Source organism: Chrysoperla carnea, chromosome 2 (genome assembly GCF_905475395.1).
Source record: "Chrysoperla carnea chromosome 2, inChrCarn1.1, whole genome shotgun sequence".
In the NCBI taxonomy this organism is placed as follows: Eukaryota; Metazoa; Arthropoda; class Insecta; order Neuroptera; family Chrysopidae; genus Chrysoperla; species Chrysoperla carnea.
The window spans coordinates 15,583,378-15,606,389 of record NC_058338.1 but is presented as its reverse complement, the minus strand read 5'-3'; the positions used below and the strand labels follow the sequence as shown (position 1 = coordinate 15,606,389).

The window sequence follows — 23,012 nt, the reverse complement described above, 5'->3', positions numbered from 1 at the left end:
ATACAAATTAGATAACTCTACAATTATATATTGAATGAGATTATGGTGATGTAATAAATCATATTGATTTAAAAATCAATATTTAAATATATTCATTGTGATTATTGAATTGTTCTGAAATGTCTCCAACTGTGTCTTCAAAGAATTTTACATAAATCTTTTATATGCATACATACTACTGTTGTTAGTTAACACATATTTTACTTATTTTTAAGTAAACACAAAATTCGTTTTAAATTATGAATAATATTGGCCCAGTTTTTAATTTAGGGGGCTGTAAAGCTTAACTAAGAGCAAGCAGTTCTTGAACAACAATAATTATTTCACCACATTTATTATACCATGTACATATGATATATATATCAAGGTATATTAAGTTTAGTCCCAAGTTTGTAACGCTTAAAAATATTGATGCTACGAAAAAAATTTTGGTATAGGTGTTCATAAAATCACCTAATTAGTCTGTCTGTCTGTCTATAGTCTGTCTGTATGTCATCACGATAAATAAAAAACGAAAAGAGATATCATGCTGAATATCATTTCAATATCATTTTTATAGCTTGCTTAGGGCGTAAAAAGTGAGATCGAGTTCGTGAGAATGAGCAACATAGGTCAATTGGGTCTTGGGTCCGTAGGACCCATCTTGTAAACCATTAGAGATAAAAGAAAAGTTTTGTTTGAAACATTTTATTGCAAACATCACTGTTTACTCACGATCGCTCAAATTAGGTGTAAATTTTATAGTATGTATTATATGGGAATATCAAATATGAATGTGTGGCTATCTAAGAGTGGATTTCTTTCTTTACTAACGTGACATCAAAAAACGATTGCGTCATCAATACTGTCTATACATGGTATTTCAACAATTCGGTAGTCTTGAAAAATTATCTGTTTGACAAAATAATTTATCTTCCTGTTAAAGTAACAAAAGTGGGTGATTTTAAACTTTCGGGTGAAATAAAACATTTTTCCGATGTTCGTGAAAGAAAACACTTCGCTACTGAAAATTTTGCTATACAAGACAGCTGTCCAATAGGACGTAATAACGTTAATAATTTTGTTAGGTATTTAGCTTGTGGTCTATTTTTCATCACTTCATGATGATAATCCATGATTATGGTTTCCTTGGGAACCAAAAAAGAGTTAAACAAAAAATTAAGATGTATCCCACGACAATTTTTTTTCTCAAAAATTCATATTTCTTTTCAGTATTAAAGAATAAACTTCAAAATGGTAAACACAAAAATATTGACCAATACAAATAATATTGTATATTATTGTTACAAGTAATATTTTTGGACATTCAATATTGACAAAAAGTATTAAGATTTTAACAATATTTTTTTGCTGTAGTAGTCAGCCAGCCATAATATAATAATACTGGGACAAGTCATTGCAAATATACTTTTATCTAAAGTATTATTAGTGTGGGAACATCCAAATCTTTACACAAATATTTATTATAAAATTTGCTGTAATATTTGGTACATAGTAAATAAGGACAAGGATAAAATAATCAATAATCCTCATATATTGGTCCTTATTTAATAAAATTATAGGTTTGGTTACATATTTTTGGTTGAATCCTTTAGCTGCCGTAATGGTGAATCGTAATTATTGTGGGTTAGAAATACATAGATTTTCATAAAGTTTTATAAAGACTTATTCACACATATATATTCTTGTTTTGTGAAAACGCTCAGCCATTAGATCCATGAAATAATTTATACATCCAAAGAATTTATACATGGGCCACGGGCCCAGGTGGCAAATTTTGGGAGCAGTTAATTGATCGGAGAAATTGTGATACTTTTGAATTTCACAAACAAAACTTCAACCAAATGTATAATTTTTAAATACTGATTCATACGCTTTCTAAAATAATGACGAATTCTTAAGCATGTAGCATCAATAAAAAAGGTTTGCGAGGAATTTTTCCCATCAATTCAAATTATATATGTATTTTATTGTATCAGAACTAGCTGAAAAAAGTTAGAGCGGCATTTTTTGTCGTTGCCCGAGGGTGGCGCTTAGAGTAAATCTGGTTTTAGTGTAAAACCGTATAAATCGTGTTATAATGAACGATTAGAGATACAAAATTTCTAGCTTCTGCCTTGGAAGAAACTCACAAGTTGTACTTTCGCAGCCATGTCAATATTTTTGAGGACTCCACGATATTTAATTTCTTACTTTCTATTAACAGAGACTTCTAATATGCTAAAAATTGTCGTATTTACTTGTAATCCTTATCCCTATCAATTTCGATGATTCTATCATGGAATGCATTTAGTAAACATCGAGGAGATGATACAGTCCCTACTGGGCAAAGATCTTCTCAAACTTGTACCAATTTTTACTGTTTTAAGCCTCTTGCCACCATCAGCCGCCTCTGTCTCGTACATCTTACATTATATAAGCTATAATCTGATTTCAATTCTTGTACATCTGCAGCTAATTCCAAAGTGACTACTGTAGTAAAACGGTTGTTCCAATAACTTGATACAGTGGTCCTGAATAAGTACTAATAAATTGTCCGGGAATGAGTGAAACTAAGCCATATTATATAGACGTAATTAACTTTCTGCAACTAAGAGATCTGCTTTGATATTTTAAATTATGGGCTATCTAAAAAAAACACGAGTATAACCGATCAATACACTTATGTATATAAACGCGTGTCACCTGGATTTAATATTTTTATTTATCAAAAAAAAATAAATACATATAAAGTTATATTACAAAAGGTAAACAAACAATTGGCAGGTAAAAGGGTTGTCGGTTGAATTGTGGTTACCGTTTCAGAATTTACTTCACAGTTCATCTTTTTATACAAAAATCGATGGCACATCTCTCTTTATTTACGCTTTTAATCCGGGCCAACATGTAGCCAACGAACGACCCTGCCCTATAATTTAATAATGGTTTGTGAGCTGGTGGTTTTTTAGGCATATGAACAAATCGATTAGGCTAGCCATCTAATATACTATATTTTTATTATTCGTATATTAGGTATCAACTTTTACAAGTAAGAGACTTTTTTGGAAATTTAAGGGATTATTTTAGCGCCAATCAGAAATGATGTAAAAAGGATCATTAAGGTGTTATATCGTTTTATTATCCTTTTTGTTTTTGTATACAGTAAGCGTTTAACTGTACGCAGTCGGGTTTCTTGATTATTTTAATTAATTTAGTTATTTTACACTTTTTGCAATACCTAATCAATGAGACCTCACTTAATATCCGGATATAAAGTTCATCGACTTTCCTTTTTATCTTTTTCATAATATGGGGTCTATTGGTCGCCATATTGAATTTTTATTACTGCCACATCTTCAGTGATCTTCGCAAGATTAAGAAAAATCGATTAACGTAAGAACTATCCAAATTTGCCCACGCAGTGCTACATAGGAACACACATGCATACGTACACACAAAGTATATCTGTTTTTATATACAGTAAGGGAAAAAGCAATGACAAACATATATTGGGCTTTTGCAATTCTCACATTTACTCCAAGAAATGAAAAAATAAAATGTGAGAAATGTGAAAATTAAAAACTTATTTTTAACTGTGGTTGAAAGATTATAGGAAAAAAGTTAAAGGAAATTTAATGATAAAATAACACTGATAAAATCGTCAGGTAATTTGTAAATATTGAGAAATGATGGAAACAGGGTTCTAAATTTTTCAATCCTGCCCATAATTTTTAACTTCTTGTACTTTTTGTACTTTTTCCAAAAGCCTAAATTTTAGATATTACAAAATCATTATCAATATTCATAATAAGATCACGATCAATGAATTATAAACTCAAAAACATTAACATGAATACAAAAAAAGAAATAGAATCATACAAAAATTTATACCACCAGCTCACTAGTCATAACTGTACATTACGTACATAATTCTGAGTAAGTTGTTTGGGTGATGACTACTATTGACTGCACTTTTCAAATAATTTTATTGTAATATTTACAGTTAGATATTCTTGGGACAATATTAAAATAGGTTACTGTATCATAATTTTTTTTTTTATTCAAGTAAGGATGTTTTCTCACAAACGCCTACAAATTTTTATTATATACATATTTTGTTTGTTGTTCGTAACAATACATCAATATATTTGTGATTATATTTTGAATTGAGTCAGAATTCTACTTTTTAAAGAGTTCATTTTGTTGTGTATTTTATAGATTGTACCGTTAATAAAGGCTGGTTTGTTTATCAATCGAAAATACTGTTAGAGATAAAGTCAGTGCGCATCGATGAAAATAAAGTAATACAAAACTATCTACCTTATGATATCAAAACGGAATTCGAAAATACGACTCGAAGTAATCAATGGTGAAGGTGCAAGGAAATCATTTACATGAACAACATGTGCCAAGTAATTTATACTAAAAACTACAAAATAATGGTAATAAGTAATTCAACGTTAAAAACAACCTACCGCTCTGAAATTTGCAATTGCTAACTAGAGCAGAAATAGAAGAAAATGGGTAAAAATAAAGCATATTGGATATGATTATTCAATATAACTATTAACAAAGTTTCCAAAAATCACAAAAAATTTCTAGGTCATCGGGCTTTTCATTATTATTTTATGATGAATCATATAGGTTATCCTTTTCAATTGGATATTTCTATATCAGAAAATCTAGAGAGTATGATAAAAAAATATCTAAAATATTTAGACAATCTTGCAATTTATAATAATACCATTAAAATATAAGGTTGTCGATGGTATAAACACAAAATTTTAATTTAAATATGAGTTCATTTCATGAACAGAGACGACTATAGTTAGAGTATTGATGATTGAAGAGAGATATCTATATTATCCAATTTATATGCAGCACTTGCACACAATATATTAAATATTTTTGTAGTTGCGTGGTATTGTAAAGCTAAAAATAACACATTATTTGACTACAAAGCACGCATTTGGTTTATATGAATGTACCGTGCAATAAACCAAAACTTCGTCCCAAAATTAAATTTTTTGATTTGTTTCTTAACAGAATAATTTTCAGCTAATTTCAATGAGTTAATAACTGTTCATTCAATTATGTTCACTTTAATTATCTAAATCAAAAATGCAATAAAATGTATAATATTTTGTGTCATCATTTTCAAAACCTTGAAAGGATAAGATTTGAAATGTTTATCTCTGAAGATAAACAGAAGGTCTAATATAATTTTTTGTCATATTTCAATCAAAATCGATAATATTCAGAAGCCTGTCTGTCATATAGCATAATATAATATAGCAATATTACATTATAGATGTATTTATAGATAATATTATATGGACTGCCTATTATATATACATATATTATAAAATATATAATACAATTTTTTTTTTTTTGTTAAAATCCATAATTGAATGAGTGACCAATGGAGATTTCAATATGGACATTATTATTTTTAATAATTGACCGCAATACACTGTGGTCCAATATGTATTTCTATTAAAATATCCTTTTGTCCAATTCAATATTTTATACACAGGACACACTCAACTCAACTCACCAATCACCTGCCTTTTGCCTTCTAATAATGTCTCATTTTTACCCTTCAATTTCAAATTCAATTCCGGACACACACATTTATAAATATGTTGCATTCACAGAAATTTGTATTAAATAAAAATAATCTAATATTCGATGATTTTGCACAAAATATTGTAGTTCAAATAGTTGTTTTGTCACTAAGCTGTGATGGGAAAAACAATTTTTTTGGTTATCTTGATTATTTATTGATGCTTATTTGATTTGAAATGTTTTATTCAAAACAAAATCAAAACTTTTTTAAAATGAGCTTTATATTTTTGAACACAACAAATAATTATTTACGATACAAGTGGGGTAAAATCATTATTAACGTGTATATGCGAAATTTGCACTAAGAGTACCTACGTAGCACGAGTTGGGAAATCGCAGAATCACACGAATATCGTGCAAAAACTTTATTTATGCTCCTAAAATGTGAAAATGTGTTGGTTGGGAGTTAAAACCAAAAACCGACATCTAGGTTACCTCAGAAACTAACACTTTTTCAAACGATTTAGGTTGCCATGAATTATGAATTTTAAGTAAAAAGGAAAAAATCTTTTCGTAACTGTCAATTTGTATTTTTGTAAAAATTTTATGTTTTATCATTAAATAAAATTGAGTTTTGAAAGTTATCAGAAGTTAAAGAAAACAGAGATAATTTAAAGTAAGTACAATCCAATTTTTTTGTTATGTCATAATAAATATCCTACTCAAACTAAACGTAATGTATTTACATATTGGGTTGACTACTAAATCAGAAGTTTGTCTTTTTGAAAAAACAGCCCATTTCAACCCATCTGTTGAAAAAACAACATAGTCATACGGCTTTAATTGCTAAAAAAAGGCTTAAGCGATAGTATAGCCTTTATTTGTTGCCTTTTTTTGTTACAGTTGAATCATTTGTGTATTTGTTTTGTTACTACAAGCGGAAAAAACTAAAGTTACTACAAGCGAAAATTGGGTTTGGAAGTAAAAAAAAATGAAAAATTGATTTTTTGTGAATAACTTACCTCAAATGCTTGACCGAACTGACCATCAACACGGTATTACATTTTTCTCATTTTCCGAAATTGACATATTTGAATATATTTGAATCTATTTTTATTTCGGGAAGACAAAAAAAGGATTATTTTTTTAGAAACTCAAATTCAATTAACTATTACGATATTGTTACAACCGCAAATAAATTATTAGAAATTACGGGATACCTTTGTTAGCTTAGAAAACCAAATCTTTAAACTTACTTGTAACTTTATGTAAAAATAATAAAGATTACTTAACTGCAGAGAATTAGAAGAAAAAAAAAGTAATATTCAGTAAAATATAAAGTCAGTGTAATTCTTTGAGTTAAAATAACAAATTCTTATGTTCATAATGAAAGTCCATCTCTTCTACGTTAAACAATTTTTATATATTTTTTTTATTTTGTAAAGAACTTCTTACTCTTTTTTGTTGAACAAACAAAATATACAATATGTGATTAGTAATCAGAATGGAGTTAGTTCATAATCACTGATCAATAAGATTTACAAAAGGATTATAATAATTCTTACATCTTATTTTTATGACAAGAAATGACATTTTACTTTTTTTTTTTTGGTTTTGCTTTTGGTCGTTTGACAATAATTATTACATTTGAATGAATTACTTTTACTTAAAAATATTACAAATATATTATGAACAATTTTCAGAATTCCGTAGCATCATTTGTGTATAAAATCTGAAGATATCTTAGGCGGGAAACTCATCAACATTTTTATGTATCTACTTGAAAAATTACGGAGCCAACAAAATTTTGTTTACTAATTATCGGTGGAGTCAGTTGTATATATATTAGAGACATAAAAACTTTCAGCTGTGAATTATGCAGATACTTGCCAATTTTTTGAATTTGGAATCGAAGCCGGAAACTATATACTCATAGCAAATGGCACTAATTTCGAAAAATATATCAATAAATACATTAGTTTATTTATTACATATCCCAAGCGATGGTTTTTCAATCGGAAATCTTCGCCATGCTGAGAGGTGCCCAGATCTCGAAAGGCTACAGTGGGGCACATGATGTCGCTATTCGGACCCTTGAAGCGTTAAGGTTTGAGTCAAAGATAATCTATGAATGCTTGGAGAAGCTGAATCATCTGGCACTGAACAGCACAGTCAGGCTAATCTGAATTTCGGGGCATTCTGGCGTTAAATGAAATGAAGCAGCAGACTCGTTAACACGAGAGAGGTCGTCTCAAATACCCCTTTCAACCTGAGCCTATCATTCCCATAGCAAGATGCTCTATAATTTACCGAATCAAAGAATGGCTACAATAAGACTATCTTGATTACTGGGACTTTGCGCAGGGCATGCGACAGTAGATTCAGGGCAGATTGAAGCGGACAATAGATTCCATTAACTTATCCACTGGTTTGTATAATTTAAACTGCAAAAAGCAAGAAGCTATCTACCAGCTACCTTACTAGTGAATAAAATTTCATATTTCCGGTATCGAACCTTAACTATACTAAGATTGCTAAACACTTGAAAATTTTTAAGTTATTAAAAATAATTTTTCATATTTTTTTTTTAACTTAAAATATTTTTCTTTGTCAACAAAATAATAAAAGATAATAATAATATGCTACAACATATTTTTTACGAGGGACATATAAGTAATAATTCTATGAATTATTAAAATTTATTTTGTGCTTGACAAAACTACAAATATTTGTGGCTAATTAAGTGTACACAGGTGCTTCCGATATTTATGACATACGTACAGATGTTATGAATATTGTTTTTGAATTTCTAATCATTTTTATAAATATTTTGCTCTAAAATGAATTTTTGTTGACAATTTCATTACCATAGTATAAAAGTTTTAGGAAGTAGATATCATCCAAAAATAATTAATTAATTTTTGAATAAATATAAAAAAAAAACAGATTAGGTATATCAATTTAATTGATTTTGATTTGTTTTAATGCTTCAATGATTCAAAAACAAAACAATAAATTTCTTAATAATAAGGTGATTTAGTAATGAAAATACAACTTCTTTTTTTTAAATCTTTCTTTACACTTTGACACAGTAAAATTATAAAACCTTGTTACAGGTAGGCTTAATTTTATTTGATACAGACAAATTTTTGACTATAAATTCACGAAAATCATGCCACTTTTTGTCGATGTTTTAAATAGCTGCCAAACCGCCGCCAAGGAGTATTTTTTCTTCGGTATGATGGTTATTTGAAACTGTCGGAAAAGTGTGGCATGATGTTTTTATGAATTAACAGATAAATAAAGCCTATAACAGCTTATTTTAATTGTGAAATTGTAAAAATAAAGAGAAGAAACGAAATTGCATAAATAATATTTTTTAAATGTTAATTAACATAATTCTTATTTAAATCTCATTTTTCAATGTAAACCGTATATACAAACCATAGAATTATATGTTCATCCATACAATTATATAAAAAAACTAGTGCATCCATGAAAAACGCCACCAATAAAACTCATGAACGGTACGAATAACACCCGTTAGCCTTATCTCTCCATTGCTATGACAAAAGATCTGAAATAGGCAAAAATTATGATGAAAGAATCAGAAGTAAACACTTCATATTAAATAGATATAAGTTAAATGCACTTATCTGCGCTTCCACCAGCTTGAAGATTCTTTCTCAAACAACTGAACAGGACCATACATTACTAAGAACCTTCATAATGTAGGTACAGCCTGCAAAAAATTTTTATTTTTTGTTCATTTTCTTAATCTGTTAAAATCATCCTGTGTGAATTACTTATAAAATTAACCCGGAACAGTTGTTAAAAAAAATGTTACATCTGATTGAATTTTAAAATCATATTTACAGTTATTGATTTGTAGATGTACCGTTTTTATTTTTACAAGAATTTGTACATTTAAAATTCAACATTTAATTATCTAATTATTTTTAATTATTCTTTATTAATTATATTACTCAATATTAATTATTAATTTTGTTTGTAACGGTTTCATGAAATCGTGAAGATTTGGATAAATAATACGAATTTCGTTTGGAATGGTATTGAAACTAAATATAGAATTTGCTGACCCTGCGTGGATAAAAATGTGTAAGTAAACTAATCTCTTCAACTTTTAATTGGGATTTTATTGGGAAGTTTTTAATATTTGTGGGTTGAAACACTAAAAACTGAAACAATATCGTTATTATTTTTAAAATAAATATTTCTTAGATAATCTATGAATGCTTATAGTCTCGGTTGATAGTCGATTATATCGTACCAGTGTTGGAGTTAGGTTAGGTTAGAGTGGCTGCCCTGGGGTGGGACACACTTAGACCATAGGGTCCGTTATGATATCGAAAAAAGGTTAGCCCATCCCCGGCCACTACTCCATGAACCATTTGGAGCTATTTAAGAACAGCAGGAGAGCTTTGACGTCGAAGGACTCCAGGTGGGAGAAGTCGTCAAAGAGAGGCTGGCTCAAGTAAGTCCATCTCCTCATGACAAGAGCTGGGCAGTGACAGAGAAGATGAGCTCCTGCAGTAGTCGTGATACACTGCCAGGCCCAGGCGTTCAGCATGCTTGCCGCCCAACCAGTGTCCTGTAATAGCCGCAACAACTTTGCGAACAGAGGCCCTTGAAAGTGATATATAGGATTCAACAAAAAAAATTTGTTTTTCCACAGGTCTGTCACTGGTACGGTTTACAGTTTAGTCACAAAGCTCGATAAATCGTTGCACAGATATTAAATCGTGTATCAGTGATTAAAAAAAAGCAAAAATTTTAAATAAATTTTTCTGGCTTGATTTCAAAATTTTCTCCTTTTGCTCTAATCGCTTTTGTTGTTTTTATAGTTAAATGTCGTATATTTGTGTAATTTTAACTAACTGGAACAATTAAAATAAAATTTTTTTAAAGACCCGGCAAATAGTACTATTTAAATGGCGTTACAATACAGCCAAGTCTTTTCTATATGGAATCTCTCCTATTACTCCTAATGCGCAATTTTTAATTACTTACAAAAACAAACTTATTAATTATCGATTAACAAGCATATATTAATTACCCTCAACCTTGAAATAGTTCGCACTTTAAATTAATCTTATTTTTGTTTTTTTATTTAATTTTTTTAAGGTATGATTAATGATAAGAACATTTTTAAAAAAAATATATAATTAATATAAATTTGTTCATACATTTGAAGTTTTTCATAAAATTCAATTCAAATTTTTAAAAAGATTTCATGTAAAAAGTTAAGAAAAAAAAATTGTCAAAAATTTATGATCGATGGATTATAATCGGAAAGAAAAAATCTGTGCGAATGAATGCTAACAAAGCCATCTGTCATGTCAGGATTTAAATCGGTTATCACTTCGGTTATATGAATATTATGTGTTGGTTAGTGTTACGGTCAACCAATCAGTCTAGTGTTAAATATCTGACACAGTCAAGGGTTTCGTAGACATTTTTGCAAAACTAATTTAGTTATCTCTTTAGACAAGTATAAGCTGTTCGAATTTTTCCAGAATACCGATTGGAATCGATTTTATAACAACTTTTCCAAGGGAATGTTTTCTATCATGTGACATTTTTTTAATAAAATTTTTAATAGAAAAGCAATAAATTATTTTAGGTATAGCGGTATTAAGTAAGGTTCATTTTTCCTTCCATCGATAATTTTAAAATTAAGATCACAAATTTCAACATCTCTGACATTTTACAAGACGTAAAACCTCTATGTAATTTGGATGATCTTGGTAGCCAAAGTTGAATATCTAAAATAAATTTGCGAAAGTAACAGAAACAAATCTTGCAAGTCAAATTTGGTCCACTTTTTTATTAAAATTTTTATTTTTATTAAAATTTTGCATGCATGTCCTGATTTTCTCATCGCTTCCACCATATTTGATATATATATACATTTTTTTTAGTCTTAAATTAAAAATTTTAATAAAAAATATTTTTTATGGGGCAAGCTTTTATTGTACTAAAAATTAGAAAATAATTTATCTATGAGTCACTCATACCCGACTATTTGTAAAAGTTTGAGATGCTTAATATAAAAAATGAATCGATTTAGGCATGTAGATTTAGGCGCTCCGATTCATTTTTGATATTTTAAATTTGAGCGCCTCAAGCTTTTAAAAATAGTCGGGTTTGAGTCGGTTTTCTACTTTTTTAATAAAAGGTTGTGTCTTAGAAAGTATTTTTTATTAAAATATTTTTAATTAAAACATTCAACACTTTTCTCAATATACATGCAAAACATTTGAAAGCTTCAATCTTGATGGATTGGTTTGGTTCGGTATGGAACCCTTCTGACTATATAAAATATGAATATGGTTATTATATTTTTATTTATAATCCTTTTTTTCAACAAATAACTGTTCTTCTTACATCTCTATATATATATTTTGTTGTTCTTTTTAAGTAACAATATTAGATGGGCATTGCAATAGTAGAATAAGGTTTTAGATTATTTTTAAAGTGCAATTCCATTTTATGCAAAGTACAGTTACATTTTACATAAAAAAAAAATACGAAAAGCAGAAAAAAACTTGTGTAATATTTTTTTTAAATCAGTTTTTTTCAAATACGGAAGTTTAATAATGAGGAGTATTTTTGTTTTTCCAGTCGAAAAAATATAAAATTAATTAAACTATTTTAACTTAAATTAATGATTACTTAAATAAATTTTTTGATGTAAATTACTCGTCCGTGGATTTTGGAATGAAGTCAATGTGTTAGCAGTTCATTAATAACGATTTTTGTATTTTATAAATATACTAGGAGTTATCCACCCATGTCGCTGGACAATTTTTACCTTAAAAACGAAGACTGTCAAGCTATAGTCTTCACTACCTACCCTCACTTTCTGTTTTTTTTCAAAATTTCATAAATTTAACCTTTTTGACCCGGAGTCCTATTTTTTTGAAAATAAAATATATGTAGCATTCTTCAAGGCTACGAATCTTCTAAACCTGCTAAGCATTGAATTAAAAAATGACGGATTTTCATACAAACTTTCATTCCCTTTTTCATCACTTTAGGAGTTAAATTTTCTAAAAATCTTTTATTGAGTATCTAAATCGTAAGATGAGTAACTCTGGCCAGCTTTCAAGTCAATCGGGTGTATAATTTAAGAGATAACGTGATATGAGTCAGTCATTGATGTTTCGCTTATTTTATAAATAAATTCCGCTACATAATCTATTTTCATACTTTGTATTTGAGACATTTTATTTTTTGAGACTTGTGGATACTTTAACTTTTAAGCGATTGTGTTAAAAACGAACCGACCGCACTTAAAAAGACAATTTCAGTTTCTTATCTGAATGTACAGAATATGGATCATAAGGTATTTCCATCATGAAAGGACTTTTCGACATCAAATTTCGCGTTTTCGAGGGTCGACCATGTAAAACTGAAAAAAGAAAGAAATGTTTTAAAAATAAAAATATAAAAAATAGCATCATACCGTCTTGTTTTCGAAATATTAATTCTAAAATTCGTTAAATGTTGCCGAATAGTGAGTTTTAGCATAGCTTTAGCATAGGAACTGCAAATACCTTGCTGGAAATACCTTTAATTGATATAAATCTGACTTATTTTACTAAGAAGTTTTATCTCACGATAAAATTTTATCTAATAATTGGATAAAGAGAATATATTTTTTGTCACTTTTGAATAATTCTTTAAAATTATATACACTAAATATTATCTTGAGTTTTCATATTTCAATGAATGAACAAAAACTCATATCAAGACAATGGAATTATTTTTTTGAACTGGGAGAAAATATGACATGACATAAATATGAACAATTGTCATACACAGTACCTGATTATAATACATGGGTACTCCTTTATACAATAAGATATGAAAAGGATTAAATTTTATACAAAAATAAATTATTTAACTGTATATTTGGTAAGGAGTGTATGTGTGGACACTGTTTATGGGAAGAAATAACATGTCATTGATTGTTAGGCTCTTGTAGTGTAATGACCTATATATAGTAGGCAAGAGTTAGTTACATATGCTTCTTGCAATACTTTCAAGCCAATACCCCAAAGTTAGCATGTTTCATTGACAGAAATATATTTTTCTCGAAAAGTAATGGTATAATCCACAGTATGGTAATCAGCAAATAACTTGAAGAGTCTGGCTATAAGGAAGTATACTGTCGGAAAAAAAGTATAGGCTGTTATAGAGGCGGGGTGGAAGTGGAAAATTTGGAATAACTTGAATAAACTCGGCGGCGTTTCGCTGTGGCTTTGTCTGATATTAAATATATGACGGCCTTGACTTTTATCTGACTTTTATCTCTTTATGAGCTATTTTTTAATATTCCTTTTTCGCGAGAACGTCAAGTATCTTAAACAAAGTATCTTTAAACACTATTGGGTATAATTACAACGGCCTGTCGAAATTTCAAGTTAATCGATCGAATATTTTTCGAGTTTCGAGGCCTTAAACATACTGAAACTAAATTTTTATATATAAGTTATACAGAAGTAGAAAACTATAAAAATAATGAAAAGGCAATATCACACAATGATCTCAAGCGATCTCCCATCTAAGTATTGACTCTTCCCGATTTTGCTTAACTTCAGCGACAGATCGTGAATAGCTGTAGATGATATTGCTTCCGATGACAAATTTTATAAAATCGTTCGGCATGGTTAAAGATGTTTTCCCTTCAAAAATGTCTCCAAAAAAATGTTTGGAATCGCAAATCAACCAGGTTATCGAGTCTGAAAATAAAGAAATATCTATAAAATTGCTCGAAAATAAGATATTGCATACAGGATAGTCAATATTTCAAAAATTACTCATTAAATAGTCAATTGAACCCCATTTTTTTATTTTTCGGATCAAAATTACCTCATATATCAAAATTAATCAAATTCCAAAACAAAAATTTTTAAGAAAATTGGAGGAACCTTTAGAAAACTGCAAGAATTTGGGAAATGTTTTTAAAACACATGCATCGTTCAGGTTCCATACGTACTCATGAATATATAAAGAATTCGTTGGCTTTCTTGAAGCATTCTCTATTTCATGTTGTTCCAGGATAAACATATTAAAGACGAAAAATAGAAAAATTGGAATGCAGTTTTCGATAATAATCCCTTTTCAAGGTGAAGAAATTATTGCAACCTTGTGTTGAATATACTATTATTAATAGATTTTTGTTAATCGGGTCTAATTTATGTTTATTAAATAAAAAATTTCACATTTTATTGGTAATTTCGAATGACCAAAAGGATTTTTTAGGGTTAAAAATAATAATAAAATAAAATTGAAAGTGAAATTTTTTTAATGGTAGTTCGCTATTTTGCAAATAAATATAAAAAATTATTTTAGAAAAAAAAAACACAAAATCATAAAAAGGCACTTAAAAAAAGGCTCCACACACCATAAGCATAAGGAATTATAACAGTTATACAAAAAAATATTTTGCAATATAATTGCGGTATTTTATTATTTAGGTATAACAGAGGTGTTTTATTTTTTTTATATGGTTTTGGGAAATTATATTGTGGGTATTCCATAAAAAAATTTAAAAAAAGGACTTTTTTAAAAAGATTGCCTAAAAAATGTATGTAATTAAATTATTACAGAAAAGTCGGTAGCTTCATACGAATTTATTATTTAATTTTTCAATATTTTTTTATGATTTTATAAGTTTACAATTTTATGTAAATATTACTTGAAATATTTATGCAATAAAAATGCAAAAAAAAAAAAACTATTTAAAAAAAGTAATTCGTTATTTTAAAAAATTGATACCTGAGTAAAAAAATGTAATAACATCATAGACACCGAAAAAATATTAATAATTAATATTTTTAATAAAAAATTTTCCATTATCATATAATTTTTTAAGGTGTACATTTTTTAGATATAAAATTTTATCAGCTCTTATTACTTGCTTAGAGCACAAAAATAGTAGCTATTTTCATAAGTCGCCAAGCAAAACATGTCAATTTTGTAAGTTAATACTTAGGTTTTTATAATTTACCAACATATTTTTGATTTATTTGCAACAACTGGAAATTATAATTTATCGATTGCACCTCGAGCTTAAAATAGATATTAATTAATTACTATTAAATAAATTTTAATTTTTTATTATTATTTTAATAAAATAATAAATAAAATGTGCAAACACCATTTTGACATCTGTTTTGACACCCGGCAAACCGGATGTCTAATAGTTCAACACAATAAAATTTTCAATGTTCATTTAAGAGCCAATTTTTCTGTTATGATAAATGAAAAGTATAGTAAGTTTTATGGGAAAGGTTTTTCGCAAAGTAAAATGTAAACAATGGACGTAATGTTTACAAAACAATAAAAATATTTTTTTTATTATTAATTTAGTTTTGTAATATTTCATGTAAATATTTTGTGAAATATTTATGCAAAAAACGAACAAAGTACGCCTTATCTATACAGAGATGGTAAAGCGGAAAAGGAAAGCTTTCTTGAATTATTTGAAATTCGTTATCAAAAACATTTTATGAATAATATTTTCCAAGTAAAGCATCCACAAAAGATTGCAATACCATAATTACACAGCTCATAGTTAAATATTTACAGTATTTTACAGAATGATTTGTCGATTATGGAAGCGACCGTAGTTTCAAAATAAGATTAATGGATTTGAATGAAATTATTGAGAGATTGAAGTGAAACTCGGATTATGGGATAATTTTGATCCAAAAAGTATAAAAATCAGGTTAATTTAATAATTGGATGCAGAGTTTCTGAGATATCGCAATATTTGGATCGATTTTTGAAAAAATCTTTCCAATCCCTTTGAAAAAATCGAGAAAATTGCAAAAACAAATTTTCTTTTGGAATTCGATGAAACTCAGTTTATGGGGTAATTTTGACCCAAAAAGTATAAAAATCAGGTTAATTTAATGATTAGAGGCAGAGTTTTTGAGATATCGCAATATTTGTATCGATTTTAGTCCGTATCTCAAAAATTATTAGACCAGTCATCAAATGCACCCGATTTTTATACTTTTTGGGTCAAAATTACCTTATATATTGAGTTTTATCGAAGTTGGAGATTAAAAAAATTTTTCGATTTTTTGCAATTTTTTTAAGGGGCACCCCTTTGAAAAAATCGAGAAAATCGCAAAAAAAAAAATTCTTTTGGAATTCGATGAAACTCGGTTTATGGGGTAATTTTGACCCAAAAAGAATAAAAATCCGGTTAATTTAATGATTAGAGGCAGAGTTTCTGAGATATCGCAATATTTGGATCGATTTAAGTCCGTATCTCAAAAACTATTCTACCAGTCATCAAATGCACTCGATTTTTGTACTTTTTGGATCAAAATTACCTTATATACTGAGTTTTATCGAAATTGGAGATACAAAAATTTGGACTCGGTGGATGGGGTAATCTTGATCATTCCTCCATATGGCAGACAAAAATTACCATAGAAATTTCAATTCGTTGTGAACTTACGACCAATATAAATGAATTAACCTGTAATTTAAGTATACAAATAAATTTATAAACATGAGGTAGGGAGTTGAGAAATAATACTTATATATAAACAAATAAATTTAAAATTACCATTTAATTTATTAAACGGACGAACTAAACGAATCAATATAGTGTTTTATTAAAAAATGAGTGAATAAATCGTGAAGATTCACTAAGAGTTTAAATACTTATTTAAAAATAGTTAAATAATTTTTAATTAAATTCACTATAGCTACACACTAATTAAATATCATTAAAAAATAATTGAATAAATTAAAATATAGTTGTTATAAGAGTGAAGTTTTTATTAAAATAATGTTTTTATTTGTATTTATTACAATTGTTGTTGTACAACAGACAGATTTAGTTTCTAGGTGAGGCTAATTATTATCTTTTTTTTATTGTGTGAGATATAATTATTATTGTTTTTTACAAAAATATTTTATAATTTGTTTGAAGTTTTACCATTGTTTCCGACAACATTGATTTAGTAGACCGGCAACTACTTAATTTGGTTTCCATCAAACCGCGTATGTCGCGAACACCAATATGTCTTTTCATGAAAGCCCTTTATGCTTTATTAAGCCCTTTATTAAGTAACAAGGCTAAGTTTCTTAAGATTAATTTGAAAAACTAATATTCGTTAGTTAAACGCATGGCAAATATTTTCCTATAGAGAAAATTATAACAAGCGGAACTCGGTCTTTCATAAAATACATTTAAAGTGATGAAATGCATGGCATTTGTGTATTATTTCTTCTATAAGTGATTTTCTCTAAATCATTAGGTATCAATATTTCAAAAACTGTGGTATAATTTTCCCAAGTTCTAACAGAATCCACCCTCAAAATTTGAAAGGTATAAGTCTCAAATATTTTCATTTTCTCATTTTTTTAAATACATAAATTTTTTCTACTTTTTTTAAACAATTTTATGTGTCGATTTAAGCCACATGAAGCCTAACGTCAGCCAAGTTATGTTTTGTATTACTTGACGTGTATGTCGCAAAATTAGATTCAGTTTATTGTTAGAAAGTTACGATCTTATTTACTCTAATCATTTCTATGTTACAACTACTGCCTTTCACATCCATTGTTCTTCCCATCAAACAACAGTTCTACGTAATTCCGGTAATTTCCATTAACGCTTGCTTAGAAAATAATCACTTTTTACATCCGTGAAAATCTGTTGGCTATTTATATACTAATGTTAAAGAATACAAAACTTACATAAAATTACTATGTGACTGGCTAAATGATCGTAAAGAGTCTTGCAAAAAAAAAACTTGCCCTAACAAAGCTACATATCAAGTTTCATCCGTCACTTATGAAAAAGGGCCCAGGGTAGATATCTAGAATTGTGAACATGAAAATATCAATTTGGTTTATTGACGATTTTTCTACTTGTAAGGTTCTGTTAATGTAATAGGAACTAGACGGTAAATGATATTAAAGTATTCACAACTTTGAAGAAAACTATCTAATAAAGTTTAATATTTGTGGAAACAAAACCATTAAATGGACATTTTAGTGGCGTTTACCTTTGTTACATTATTCGCAAACTAACTATTTATGATATTCATCTTAGACCAGAGTCCTTTAGCGTGCAGCTCTTCTTCTGATTTGTGGAGTTCTCTGAATTGCTTTGCACATCTCTCTTTCTATATTTTAAAATTTAGTCATAAATTTTCAGCCTTATCCAATACAAAAACGCTGCGCATTAATGAGGGAAAGTATGCATTCTGCTATTTTAAGTAGTATTTATTTGGTTAAGTGACAATAAGTAATGACAATTAAGTAATGACAATATGAATGACAAATGTGCAATTCTAAACTTCTCAATGTGCTGCAGTTCTAGAATTTGTTACAATAAATTCTGGCTAACACTTCAATGTCAATGCCAATGCATAAGACATAACATAAATGCCTAGGTGTATAGGGCATAGAACGAATTATATTTTATCGCAGGAATTTATTAAAATCGAAGGAATTTAGTACTAAAATTCTTAACGTACATTTGAAGGTGAATTATTCTAATCAAATATTTTTCCATTGAATATTTATGTTTTTTAATAGTGTATTACAACCGAAGCCCACCTAAATGGTCTCAAATGTTATGAAAATTAATAATTTTAATTTTTGGAAGAGAGTCTACTCGTCATTGAAAAAATATTATCCATTCATTGTTTTAAACAAGTGATAAAGATTTCTTACGTGTATGAAATCAATTTGATCTGAAAGCAAACAAAAAAATGTTGATTTACAAATCAAGGTTAAGAAATAAGGAACTAAATATATGAATTGAAATAAATTATGGCATGTACATTATTTAATACTAATTCTGGTTATACCAAGTGTGTATTAAAAAATCGACAAGAATAATATTTTTGTATCTATCGTAAAGAACGGAACACTTTTGATCACACCTCCATCTGTTACATTGTAGAAAAAAAAATTTTACATCAATTTTAAATAACATGAAATAATTAGACAGAGAAAGTTCTTAATTTCGGTATCATGATGAAACTCACGACTATCGGTTTCTTTGGAAAGAAAACATGGCCCATTTTACTTGCTGATAATGTAGCCTTCTGTAGGCGAAAGAATTTTTTTAAATCGATTAAGTAGTGAAATCAAAAATGACGATTTGTATATATTTTCATACAAAAATTCATCCCCTATTTCACCCTTTTAGGGAATGCATTTCAAAAACTCATTTCTTATGTGACACCCACTGTATAAAATATATATCTCCTCAAAATTTCAAACTTGTATCATTAGTGATTTAGGCTAGGCGTCGATATTTCAATCGAGACATTGCTCATTCCTCCTCCAGATTATTTTCCCCCTTCTGAAATGTTTCTGATTTTAAGTAATATACCACCAAAAAACCATCAAATCGGAGCTGTTATTGAGGACTCCCGAGTAAAAACATTCATTGATGCGACTATATCCTCCATCTTTCAACCCTTAAACTCAAATTCATATAGTTTTGTTCACCTAAATACATCTTAATTAACAAATACAAATAATCATAATTGTTTTACAGTGAACCAACATGCTTATTACCAAACGAAAATAGTATAAAACGAAGTGATTCTCCACCAATAATAATTGAACAAGTAACAGCACCAGTAGTTCATGGTGAAGAGCCCCATTGGGATGATGAACAACAAGTGTTATATTTTGTCGATGTTAGTAGTCAGAATGTCTTAAAATATGATCCAGAAACCGGTGATGTTACATCAGTACATTTTAGTAAGTGTACAAAAAATATTCAGGGTGTCCCGAGGCTCTATAGCAAAAGCTTAAGAACGTATTCTTTGGACAATTTTAAGTCGACAGTGGCTTATATACTTTTGTACAAAACACAACGGATAAGGAGTGATAGGCATTATTAAATTTAACCAATGCAGTAAAGAATTGTTGAGAAAAGTAGTTTAATTTTTTATTAATTAAAAACTTTATTTCGTACATTACTAGGGGGACTATTTTCGACCATGTTAAGGATAGATTCCTCGTCGAAAAGTTCTTGCTGTACGGGTCTGTAATTTCTTAAAGCTAATGTCCTAGTTAACTACTAAGTTTACTCCTCTTAACCATATTCTTTGGGACATTATAGTGCACATAACTTCTTGGTTTTTGGAAAAAAGTATATATAGCACTTTCGGCTTAAACCTGCAAATCGCTGGTACTTGTTCATTGTACGTAATAATTATGAATACTTTTATAGATGGTGCTAAAGCTGTCACACCTGTGATACCCGTAAAAGACCATAATAATTTATTCGCTGTCGGAGTTGATCGACGTTTAACATTAATTGAATGGAATGGAGAAAATTCTACCGTTAACTCACAGTACAATAATAAACATTTTAAACTATTAACAACTGTTGATAAATCACATGAATCAAATCGTTTTAATGATGGTAAAGCCGATAAAAATGGACGACTTTGGATCGGTAAGTACGATTTTAAGTAAGTAATTTACTTTTAAAACAGTTTAGAGTGTCATGGCATCTTGAATGACACCAAACCGTGACATACTACAATCATTTTTGTATATGCAAGTTTACAAGTATTTGCAAGTTTACTTGTTTTTGTATTTGTAAGCTTACATAGACTTTCATATGGAGTGACGTATCTTCAAAGTACATCTGGTTGGTGTTAATAATAATCCTTATACTTTATAAAAATTTTGTATTTTGTTATCCACATATCATGATTAATCATTAGAAACTTTTATCCAACCGATTTATTCTTAAATATTTAACAAGCCTTCTTCTTGAAAGATTTTGTCTTGTCCCAGAAAGATTCTTTTTAATGAATTTTTCACAAAAGTTCAAAAATAAATTTATATTTTCATTTTTAGGTACAATCGGCCCAGAAGATTCATCCGGTGTTGCGCCAAATCTAGCTACCCTATATCGTATAACAATTAAAGACAATTTCTATAATGATACCTCAAATATAGAAGTGACACCAGTGATATCGCCTGTTACAAATAGTAATGGATTAGCATGGAATAAAGCAAATAATAAATTTTATTATATTGATACGCCAACGCGAGCCGTTGTTAAATTTGACTATGATGCTGATAAAGGCACAATAAGTAAGTATACATTTCCTCATTTGAGTTGTATATCTATCCGAAACAAAATATTTCTGATTTGTTTAAAAAAATTACTTTTCTAAGTCGTGCAGTATGACAACTTTGTCAATACTTACTTAAAAATGAGACAAATTGATAAGCAGGGTATATGTTCGAAACTGTCGAATTTCATTGGGTTGGTTGTATAAACATGACCAAATTTGCAATACTTTTGTAGCTTTGCTTATTTTATTTTTTACCCACAATGCATATAAATTTGATCATTATGTTTCAGCAAATAAGCAAGTGGCATTCGATTTGAATAAATATGATTTAGAAGGTTTTCCAGATGGTATGACAATTGACGAAAATGATCATTTGTGGATCGCATTATGGGCTGGTGGGTCTGTAAGTATTATACAAAAGTTTCCCAAGATAATCAGCTTCTATAAATGACTTTTTTTTTTTTGGTAATATTCTTACAGGTTATTAAAGTAAATCCCGAAACCAATGAATTGTTGCAATGCGTCGCAATTCCAGCCCCACATGTATCATCAACAATGTTTGGCGGTGCTGACTTGGATGAATTATATGTGACAACATCAAAACGAGATTTAACTCCTGAGCAAATTCAACAATTACCACAAGCTGGATCTGTATTCAGAATAAAAAATTTAGGAGTACGTGGATATTTACCTCCCTATAAAGTTGTTATTGATTAAAATTGGAAAAATTCAATAAACAAATAAAAAATCTATAATTTTTTTTCTTTGTCCATTTATTAACAATGATATTGCAGAATTGAATTGAAAGTTGCAGTAGAAATTCAATAAGGGTCACCAGAACCCGATTTTTGTATTTTTGGCCATTTCTCAATTTGTACGTAATTTTTGGACTCAAATATTCACTGATTCGCTCTCATAAGAATGAATAAACCTATCTTTACAAGAAAAAGCCTTAGAATTATGAATGATCCTGAGAGTGTTTAAGGAGAGCCCTTTTGAACGCCAAAGTGGATACTTTATTAACCAAAACCCGAAATTCGACCAAAAATGTAATAGTTTTAGTAAATTTTTACATTCAATTTCTGTCAAACCTATACATATTTCGAAAAAATGTTTCAAGCAAAAAATTTTCGTGAATGTAAAACATGATTGACCTTGGATATCAGCGTCCACTCCAAGGTGCATATGTGATGCTCTCCTTTGATGAGGACAACTTTTTCTTAAAACATTTTTCTGTACCTGATCGTAGAAGAAATGATCGCAATAAAATGTGGCTAGGGACTTCTAGAACATACTTTATAATATATAAAGAGTCACGAGATTTAAATACGTGACAATTAAATAAAA

The 23,012-nt window shown here is 28.6% G+C and overlaps 1 protein-coding gene across 1 annotated transcript; it reads left to right on the top strand.

The window, feature by feature from the left end:
* Positions 1 to 17,292: 17,292 nt before the first annotated feature.
* On the top strand, positions 17,293 to 22,405 carry LOC123293183 (regucalcin-like). The gene is made up of 6 exons (XM_044873915.1): positions 17,293 to 17,445; positions 20,120 to 20,328; positions 20,804 to 21,031; positions 21,442 to 21,681; positions 21,956 to 22,068; positions 22,146 to 22,405. The coding sequence occupies exons 1-6, from the start codon at positions 17,387 to 17,389 to the stop codon at positions 22,380 to 22,382; spliced, it is 1,086 nt and encodes a 361-aa protein (XP_044729850.1). The 5' UTR covers positions 17,293 to 17,386; the 3' UTR covers positions 22,383 to 22,405.
* Positions 22,406 to 23,012: the final 607 nt, after the last annotated feature.

Bases quoted from the DNA above. Each gene is read 5' to 3' on its own strand.
- LOC123293183 (XM_044873915.1), top strand. From the start codon at position 17,387: ATGTTTTTATTTGTATTTATTACAATTGTTGTTGTACAACAGACAGAT. The intron at 17,446-20,119 runs GTGAGGCTAATT...ATTGTTTTACAG, and splicing joins CAGACAGATTTAGTTTCTAG to TGAACCAACATGCTTATTAC. The intron at 21,032-21,441 runs GTAAGTACGATT...TTTCATTTTTAG, and splicing joins AAATGGACGACTTTGGATCG to GTACAATCGGCCCAGAAGAT.